We start from the raw sequence: 10840 nt of genomic DNA, 5'->3' as shown, positions 1-10840 counted from the left end.
TCGTATTTACTGTATATCACACGGTCAAACAGAAAAGGCCCTGTAATGAGTGTTAGATGATAGAGTGAAATTACCATAGATAAATCACTGCTTGTTTTTTCAAAATTATGTTAAACAAATGGATGTCTTGTGATCTTTTTAGATTTACACATTGGTTTTCAGAAGGAATTGTTTTGGAGCACGGGGATTTATTTATAAAGGTCCTGAATAATAAAATTGAGGAAGTAAAGGATCTAAATCCTTTGAAATTGTCTGAATTGAACGTTTGATTCTGCTGGCTGGGGAATTCTGGGCGTTGAAGTCCACACATCTTAAAGTTGCCAAGGTTGAGAAACACTGAGGTAGAGGAAAGCTCTTTGCTCTTAATGGTGTGATCTGAAAATGAAAAGACCAAAGGCCATCAGCGGGGCCTTTGAGTTTTTCAGCTTGCATCTTTCCTGCAGCTGGGGCATCAAAATATGCAAGCACCAATTAAAGACATGGTGACTCCAAGCAAACATGATATAATCTCCCCTTCTTGACATCAAGGGAACTCTTGAAGAAAGCTCTCCCATTTCTAATCAAGGGGAGAACAGGTTGGCCTGAGTCCAATCCTCAGCTGGAGTCTAGAGGGGAAAGAACAATGACTAATATGTCATTATTGTTATGTTTTAATATTTTATACATCACCTAGAATCCTTTGGGGCTGAGGCAGCCAATCAATCGATCAATCATCAGTCAAGAAAATCTTGACCCGAAAACCAAGAAAGCGTGGAGTGCCATGTGAGGAACTGTCATACAGCACAACTCATAGCACTTGGTAGAGTTCACACTCACCAGCAGCTTTCTAGTCGCAGAGCACTAAACCTAGGCACCAGCTTAAGCTGGAGGCGCGGCAAATACAGCACATGCTGTGAACCACTCCTGGCCACTCCATCTCTGAAGGCTTTCATCAGCTGCATTCAGCACAAGATGTCCAGTTTGTCTTTTCCAAAGGAGGCGATTATTTCTTGGCAATCAGGTTCGGTCAGGGCACCTTAGAGCAGCTGGCAATCCGTCATCTCTCGGCCTCATTTACAGCCGTGATGGCCTTTTCGCTGTGCTAATTTTCTGCTGCTGGGGACCATTTGCATCATCGGTTGGAAGGAATAAAAATCATCAGTGCGGCAGGAAGCCGAGAGCGACAGGAGGGGAGATGGAGAGATGAAGTTGACCAAATACAAATTTCAAAACCCACCCGCAGTTTGAAGGAAAGGGATTAAAAGTTTGCTAGATGAACCAGAAGGTCGCCGTGTCTGCCTTGATAGAGAGCAACAAACTTCATTTTCTGATAAAATGGGACATAAAGGGGGTTGTTTGGTAGGGGAAACAACATCCTATTTTATAGAGCCCCAAATATCTTTTCCTTAGACACAGATTTCCACTGAACCTAGAAGAACGCATATTACAGAGAGGATAATTACGTGCCTGGGCACCATTTTATATTTTCTATTTATTTACAGCAGGGTTTCTCAACCTTGGCAACTTGAAGATGTATGGACTTCAACTCCCAGAATTCCCCAGCCAGCTTTGGGACTGGCAACTCCATCACTGGTCATTAAGTAAGACATCATGTGACCATGACTTGTGATTTTACTGCTGGCTTCTCCATTGACTCTGCTTGTCAGAAGCCAGCTGTGGAGTGCGCAAATGGCATTCACGTGACTGCGGGATGCTGTGAGTCATAAATGCACTCCAGTTGCAAAGTGTCTGAGTGGTGATCGTGTGGCCGCGAGGACACTGCAATGGCCATAAATAAGAGGACTGGCCAGTTACATTTTCAGCACCGTCCTAACTTGGTCGCTAAACAGTGCAGTCATTGAGTAAGGACTACCAGTACAACAATCTCAGCCAGGGAATGTCATCTGACAGCGCCCAGGAAGAGCCTTTTCTGCCATGGCGCCTACCCTGTGGAACATCATCTTCCTGGAGATCAGATTGACTTCAACCCTGTTGGCCTTTCGAAAGACCCTGTAAACATGGTTCTGCCAATGGGCATTGGGACCCGGGAGTGTGGCAGAGCCGGTTCAGTGGCTGTGCTGAGTGTTATTGGTGGATGTGCTTACCACAGCTGTGAGTCTTATGAATTTTGCTGGTTTCTATATGACTTTCGTATTTTTTTAAATACTGTTTTTAGGTTGCTGTATTGTTCTGCTGCTTTATATTATTTTTACTTTGGTCCTATTCAAGTTTTCTTCAATCCAGTTCTTGGTAATTTATTTCGGAGTACTTCATTTGAGAGCATAGGCTTCTAAATAAAGCAAGTGGGGGGCTATGCATAGAATAGTTCAGACAAAATTAATTTTTTCTTCCCCTTCATAGCCTTAAGGACACAGCAGTCCACGCCTTGGGAATATGCTAGAGTCGCTTCTGTACACTGTATTTACCTCAGAAAACACACGTTCGAGAAGGCGTTCAACAAAAGCCACAGAACGAGAGAGTACACAAAAACCCTTTTTATTGACACATTTCAGTTACAGTGCGCAGGTTGAAAAACCGAACCAGCTTATAAGCATGACAGCTGAGAATCATGAATCACAAATCTGCAAAGCGATTTCTGCAGTGTAACAACAAGCTTGGTAGATAACCATTCTACAGCAAGAAGAGAAACTGGGCAGAAAAATGACTACATCTCACAAGACAGGCTGTGAAGTTACTTGGGTAGCTAGTGCGGTCTCACGCATGAGGCCAGGATCAACCCCCACCCCCCACCCCCCATGGAGCCGGCAGCACGGCACAGACTTTAGTGCGGACGTCCCAGCAAACACACGTTTCACAGTCAAGATTAAAGCAGAACACGTTTGAGCGGCATTCCCAATTCTGTACAAGCACAGGCGGTATTTCACAACGTTACAGGTTAGGAAGGATCACATTCGGTAACGGTAATCAAGGACTCACAAGTCTGACAGTACTCCTACTGTAACATGAGAAACATTACCAAGCTATTACTACCCCTGAGTTCAAAGAAAACTAGAAGCGCCTGGAAAAAGGAAAAAAATGAGTTACACTGGGGTTCTGCTGGAACGGTCTCAGGTGCCGGTTTCCCTTACGGATAAGAAAAGCACATAAACAAACTCATGTTAAATAGATTATCCAGTTGTCCAGAACATTAATTGTTCCTAAAAAAAAGGGAGAAAACCTGCAAAGGAAAAAGTATCAGTATGGGTTAAGAAGTTACAAGTTCTCAAGTCCACGCATATGGAGTGCAGAAACCTCTTCGGTCTGGGTATGCGCAAAACTCATTGTCTGGAATGGGCTATTCCAGAGAACCGCAGAGTGTTCTGTTTTCCACTGAACCACAGATCCTGGGATCAGCTCTGTGGTCTTCAGACATAAATCTGAAGACACCAGAAGTTCTTCAAGGGGTTCCAAACATTACGTGCCAGAAGAAATGGGAACATCATGGTCTAGGTGTGTGGTATGGTCTGGAGGGAAGAGAACGTTCTGGAATTCTCTGGAATGGTCTAAATTTGACGAATTGTGCAAATCCCTATATTGGTATATAGTGGCCCATTAATGGAAGTAGTCAATGGATTTCTAAATGAATGAGTAGCAGTAATCGCTCAACTCGCTGACCACTGATGTTAACGACAGCAGTCACAGAAATTGATGAATTATGTGTCAGGGTTTGGTATAAAGGGATGGATCTCTAAGAACAGCCTTTCTCAATCTGGCATCTTCTAGATGTGTCAGGATCACACTTCTCAAACGTTATAATCCCAGCATATCTAGACTGGATAGCTGCACGTCATCTATGCTAGACATAGACCACTAATTCTTCCGAACGTAACTTCATGATTTGCTGAAAGAACAGAATCCAAAAGTGCAGCTCTGATTCCAGATATCTTGAGCCTTTCTGACCTACTATGGTGTGTAAAATAATTTACTTGAATGCAAAAATCTTTATGCCGCAAGATGAAACAGTAGAAGATCTCTTTATCTCAGACTTAGAGAAGCAGGAGGCGAAGGGGAAAGGAGAAGATTGAGTATTTTAACATGAGGCACAGGACACTCTAGAACAGCCTTTCTTAACCTTTTGACCCCAGAGGAATCCTTGAAATATTTTTTCAGGCCTCGCGGAACCCCTGCACATTCAGGCTCAAGTACAGGCCAGAGGTTATCAAATTATTGTATGTGCTTCATGGGCAGGCCTGTATATATGCACTAACAGTGTTCTTAAACTGGAAATAAAGAGTGAAACTGACTTCTTTAATGTGAAGTTGCCTGAATTTGTAATAATTTTTTAAATAAATCATGATCTCCCAGGGAACCCCTCGTGACCTCTCGCAGAACCCGAGGGTGCCATGGAACCCTGGTGGAGAAACCCTGGTCTAGAATAGAACGACTGGCCTGCAATATAGCACTGTGGGTCAACAATGACAGTCGAAACACAGTCTTATTTATTTATTTATTTATTTATTTAATATCCCACCTTTATTATTATTATAAATAACTCAAGGTGGCGAACATACCAAATACTCCTTCCTCCTCCTCTTTTCCCCACAACAGCAACCCTGTGAGGTGAGTTGGGATGAGAGAGAGGGACTGGCCCAGCCGGCTTTCAGGCCTCAGGCGGGACTAGAACTCACAGTCTCCTGGAGGCAGGAGGACTACACTTAGGGAAACATGGAAGAGGGCGTTTTTTACCCTCATCATGCTACATGACTTCATGAAGGCTAAGTCATACAACCCCCATTTTAGCACCTAAAAATGTTGAGGGCAAAAAATGCCCTCTTCCATACTTTTTTTTGGGGGGTGGGGGTTGGAAATGCTCAATGTATTTCCCATCTTACAATTCTGAAACTGTCCTCTCCAAAATGGTCCAATCCCTGGCCACTTTTGAAGTGCAGCCCTCAACGAACTATGCAAAAGCCCTTGAAAGGACAGAAGCTGCATGTTCCTGCTTCATGCCATGCTAATCACATATACGAATTATGCCCCAAGGTCCTAAATAATTTTCTTAGCTCAACTTATTGGGTTCTATTTTTCTCCCTAAAAAAGAAAACGAGCTGCAAAGGAAGAACAAAGACGGAGAGAGTTATCACATTGAAGAATGAGAAAGGAAAGAGTTGGGTCAATGGTAGAAGAACATTGGGACATGAAGGGCCACATTCCCATCTTTAGGAAGCTCAGCAAACTTGATGGCTTGATTAATCCTTATAACAGTTTGTTACAGAGGGCCAATGAATAAAAAATCATGACTGGAAAAGTGCCAGAAGCATGGTTTAAAATTAAGACAATTGCTGAGCAACAAAAAATTAGAGCAATGCTAAAATTGAGTAAGATATGAAAACTTGAAGATCTCCTGTAAAGGAATGGGTCTGACATAGTGGTTCCACCTGTAAAAAATGAAAGTACTCATTTCGAGGTCAAGCTCTGGAAGAGTCAGGAATCAGTTCCTTTCTCTATATCTAAAAATAAAATTGTATGGTTACTGAAAAGTAAAATTTCATTTTCAATTACATAAAATGGGAGGAAACAAAACCTGCTTCACAGAAAAGCATTATTATTATGCATATAAATCAAGCAGATAACTGTACAAAGTTATCCTAATTAACAATAATTTCTCTGAAGAAACACATTTTCTATATCACCAAATCAAAAAACAGCAGCATTCGAATAGATGATCTGTTTAACATTATTAGTTTTGGGGATCCTGCTTACCAGTTTGCCAGAGTACATTAAAGATTTTTCATTAAGAACTTTCTCCCATGAGGAAAGGTTAACACACTGTCTTCTTTTGGTGAGCTATGTTTATAAACCAATAGCAAAGGGCAACATTGAGTTCTACTGTTTTTTAACCTGACATTCTTAACCAAAGATCTTGTACAATATGAAAGGGGACAGTGCTACCAAAGAGGAGTATGGAAACTGGAACATATCCTCTGAATATCACAATTAAAAAATGATCCTTCCCAACCGGATTTATACCAAAAGATGGCATACATGAGATCCAATATGAATCAATGTTCTGTACATTAGGGCCCAAGGCTCATATCAGTAATGTTATTAAATGTATATGATTAAAAAAATAGGTTACAAATAACCTTACAAAAAATCCTTAGGATTTAAAATCGTTTTGGTAAATAGCATGGATCTTTGCTATTTAATGGTGGCCTTAATGCAAATACACCTCAACCAGTTAGCAACTCAGAGGTATGGTATGGCGTTAAAGCCAATTGCACCATCTTGGATGCCAGTTAAAAGAATTCTCCAACCCTTCCTTTTGTCCAAAATGGCTGCTGCAAAATAAAGCTTAGAAGACAGTGAGAAAGTTTATAAGCAGGCAATCAAAGGAAAAAAGCAAACAAGAACATTCCCCATCCATAAGTATGTTAGACTGACAGCCTAGTTAAAGGAAGGATAATGCCTATGATACTAATAGCCTACCCTGAAAAGTTATGGATAAGAAAACACATCTTACTAGTTTTCCTAATACTAGGGAACGCCCACCAAAATTTCTAAGAAGTACCACCAAGTAAAGCTATGTAGTTCATGAACAGAATCATGAGAACTGAAACAGGAATATATCAAATAAGTACTTAGAATAAGTGAACTAACATCTAAGATGTATCCCATAGATGGCGTATTAATTTGATTTCCTGATGTCAGCTAAAAGTTTCTGCAAGATTAATATCAAGAGCCATTAAACTGCCAAAACTCCTTTGAATCAACTATGAAGAGTTTCTAGTATCAATTCTTATGTTGAAAAGTGTCATCACAAGGTAACATTGCCTTTTCATTTCTTCTGTGGTTGCTATGTTCAGTGTGTGAGCCCTCTTGGTAATGAAATATTCACTGTATCATTTAAAGTCAGTCACTGAAAAGGAATACAGCAATCCCTTAATTTCACCATTTGGGCCATATTTAGAAGAACAAGAAACCATGGAAGAATGAAGGAGAAATGTCATCTTATGATGGCATTTTCCCATAAAGCTGATCAACTCACCCTAATCTGATATATATAAGCCTTCACCGATATATAACTCACGCTAGGTCTCTTCAATAGTGGTCTATACTCTTGCCACATAATTGATACTAGCACCTAGAGGCTGCTATCTAAAGGCCAATACTTGGTCAATAGGTGGTTCAACTGTTCAATCTAGTTTGATACAAACTACAAATAGTTGGTACATCCATCTCCATGCACTCTAGCTATTTCTGTAGGTTTTAAGGTCCTAGCACTAGAAATATGTTTATTTCTAATAATTATAAATTTGACTTCTGCTGAACATCTCTCTATTATAACCAACATTTCAAAACAACTTTTGAAAATTTGAAGAAGTATAGAACATAATAGTTATATAGGGAAGATTTTCTGCAATCTTCTCACGATAGCTGAACCAAGAGAAAATCACCCTCATTTTAGCCTGGACAAAAACGCCATTATGCAGATTATCTTTAATTTCTTATGAAATTAAATTATCCAACCTTGTTCAAAATGAATGTAAAAAAAATACATGAATTAATGAACACCACAGTGACCATTCAACTTTGAACTATAAAATCATTAATACTCTAGCATCACACATAACTTGACTACACTTTTTCATTGGCATGGGTATAAAAACTAAACTGACCTAGAAAATATTGCCAAATTAAATGGAAGTTATCTCTATAAGAGAAAAAAGTTTCCACACGCAGTGGTCACTGGCTAACATCTATACCAAATGTATGTTTCTGAAGTTCCAGAACAAATAATACACAGGTCAAGATACATGTATTGACTTACTGGCATCTTTATAAAAAGCAGAAGAGTTACACCAAAAATAATAATAATAATAACAGCAACATTTACGGAACCACTTCCATTCAACTCTGGTAAGACAACACAACTGCCTTCCTCCCCATCCCACCAAATAAGCTTTCATGTGACTAAATTATTAGCATGTGAACAGCTTCATTTACGTTTTGTTAAAAAGTCTCATATTTACACAATACAATAAATGCAATGCCTGCATTTTGCATCTTTAAAATAACACATGATAAAGAAAGAACAAGATAATGGTTGCAACAGATCTTCTACAAAAAGATGTGGAGATGGGTCAGGAAGCATTGTGCAAAGAACAGGGTCTCCTATTTTTACTGTGATTTGCTTTTGTGGAAGGCACCTCAAAATTAGGAACCAAAATTACTAGGTTCACGCCAAACTCAGTTCTAATTTAGCATTAACCAGTCAAGGCATTACAATATCTAAAGACAATTCAAGCAAGAGGTCTGGTGCCTATCACCCATACTACAAGGTTTCCTTCTGCTTGCTATGGAGAGAGAGAGAAAAAAAAAAATCACATGTCTTCTTCTTCCTCTTTCCCATATCCCAGAGAATACCCTCTATCAAAATGGTGAGCATATTATACACCCGCTAGGCATTTGCCATCAGGTGTAAGAGATGGGCCTCAGACAAATCATGCAAAAGTCCACACCATTATTTTAAAGGCCACACCAAAGCAGATTTCCCACATACAGAGGTTGTAAAACTTAAAGCAGTCGTGCACCCTCCCAGCCCTCAAAATTCCCTGCCTGCTAGAGGTTCATCCAATCTAATCAAAGACCTGCTGATGTAAGGGGGAAAAAAAAGATTTCCTCAGACCTCAAATGTGGTGTAGAGGTAGGGCATTATAAAATCCCTTCTTCTGGCAAGCACTGTTGCGTTGAACCCTGCCAAACCAAGGGAGCCGTGCCAATGACTGAGCCCACATTAAAGCTGCCCACATTCTGCGCAGTGAATTCACTGTTTTAGCCTGCTCTGTTCTCAGAACTGTCTGCGTATCGTGGCTTGTCTATTATGGACAAGCTGTACCTGAGCTGTGCAGTGAAGACATGAGTTTATTTTTTTTAAAATACGATTTTAAATGTAAGTCCTAAATAGCAATCTCAGCTTTGTGGAAAGACTGTTAACATGTCCTGTGATGGGCAAAGGTACGAGATTCTCTCTCTTTCGACCCTGAGGGCCCCTTAGTTTTTAAAACAACACTAAGCAGAGAAAAGCTAACCTAAATTGCATGATATATTAAAAGCCCAGTTTTCTTAACAAACACAACTCAAGAGCTATAAATAATGAAGGACAGCAACACTCACCTCTATGGCACGGTCAAATTCAAGGTAGGATACTCCGCAAGGATGAAGACAGTTTTTACTAGCTACTCATTAAAATGTCTTTAACGTACTTCACACCCTACACTACGCTACAATGTGATATTACCAGTGGAGGGGGAAAAAAAGCCCTGCCTTTAAAAGGCGTGATGCATTTATATATCTTAATTGCTTATTGCCAATTCCCACATCTTCTTTTTTAATTGGGAACACAGTTTTAAAAGCCTTCTTCTTTACAGAATATGATTTTGAATAATTAGAAAAGGAACACCACTACTTCTCCATGTCACGTAACCTGCGGCCCTGAAAGAACATTCTTATTTCCCTTCCTGCTCCAGTACTTTTCTATAGACTCAAACTCACTGTCTAGATTATCATCCTTATCTGTTCCATGTTTATTGGCCTCAAGTACATTAACACTGAATAGATTTCTACGAGTAGTAAAAGACATTCTCTCTTCTCACTAACCAGAGGAAGCAGGGAACGGTGTAACAAACACCTTTCTTTGGAGGAAAGAGCTTATTTAGTACAAAAACAGAACTTCCCTAAAGTCTGCACGTATTCTTATAAACAGCCCACGTCTCAGAGAGGAAATGTCCTCATAATTCACCTGGTGGCGTGGGAACAGTGCTAGAGTACGATTTGGCAGACTCTTACCATTATCAAGCATTACTGCCAATTATTACACAGAAAAGAAATAAATAAAAATATGAAGCTCAACACCAGTGACTCACTTCCCAAGAAGCCTAACCAAAATGGATCTCCTGGACCTGCATATGTAAACATTCTCACCACCAGCAGCCTCCAGTTAATTCCTGGCCATTCAAGCACTTCTTGTCAAGAAAGCACAAGAGAAGGCTAAAAGGCGTGTCTTTCCAAGACTCTGGAGCATGAACGTGAGCACCCTTCTTAAGTAAGGACATCAAACAGGTGCAACTCTTTGTAATGTTGGTAAGAAAGAATGCTGGGAATACCGAGTGGGACTTTATGCACAACAAACTACATTCATCTTACTAGGAATAAGAGCTTTCAAGAATCAGCTTCAGAGTCTCTTGGCAAAAAAAATCAACAAATTACGTAGCTCGACTTTTATTCTATATTATAGGCATCTATATGCTTAGCTACAAACAACAGATTATGGGTGCATTCTGATTTCAACACCCCACATGGAAGATAAGGGCAACCATTATCAAATATTCTTTTCTAAGAAGAGACATTAAAAAAATCTTTTCAAGAGTCAATGTTCTTTCGATCCAAGTCACTGTGATCACACAGTATATCTATCGCCTGAAAACATCCATGTACACTATTCACACATGAGATCTGTAATTTTGTATGTTCAATACAGTAAAAGAAAGCCAGGAGAGATCTTTTTCAATCTTGAAATTCAACTTCCATTTGTAGCAAGGCGGTTGCTGTCCGCAGTTGTCACAGAGTAATTTGAAGTTTCAGGAGGAGTCTGCAAGACTGGCACCAGAAATGATGGGGAGATTCTGCCCTTCTGACTTCCTCCATAACCTGCTTTATTTTAAGACAACTTAAGCTCAGTAGGTCACTCCACTATCAGTGCCACGTTGATATGGGAGAGATCTATCATGTGCCTGGAAAAAAGATGAATGCACCATGATTTAAGGCAGATGTATAAATGCGTTAAGGAACTTGTTTAGTCACACGCTCTCCCACAACTATAGGCTTGGTTCAGATACAGCCCTGTTTCATAAGCCAGTGG

The 10840-nt window shown here is 40.0% G+C and overlaps 1 protein-coding gene across 3 annotated transcripts in view; it reads right to left on the bottom strand.

The window, feature by feature from the left end:
* Positions 1–7741: 7741 nt before the first annotated feature.
* RBM33 (RNA binding motif protein 33) overlaps positions 7742–10840 on the bottom strand; it is an 84311-nt gene continuing 81212 nt past the window's right edge. For all 3 annotated transcript variants that reach the window (XM_063303375.1, XM_063303376.1, XM_063303377.1), the window contains exon 19: positions 7742–10712. In XM_063303375.1, coding sequence (XP_063159445.1) covers positions 10664–10712 — 49 coding nt within the window. In that variant the 3' untranslated portion in view covers positions 7742–10663. The remainder of the gene's footprint in view (positions 10713–10840) is intronic.

This window comes from Candoia aspera, chromosome 4 (genome assembly GCF_035149785.1).
Source record: "Candoia aspera isolate rCanAsp1 chromosome 4, rCanAsp1.hap2, whole genome shotgun sequence".
NCBI classification, from domain to species: Eukaryota; Metazoa; Chordata; class Lepidosauria; order Squamata; family Boidae; genus Candoia; species Candoia aspera.
Note: the sequence above shows the minus strand (reverse complement) of the source record. Positions and strands in the feature narration are given on the sequence as shown.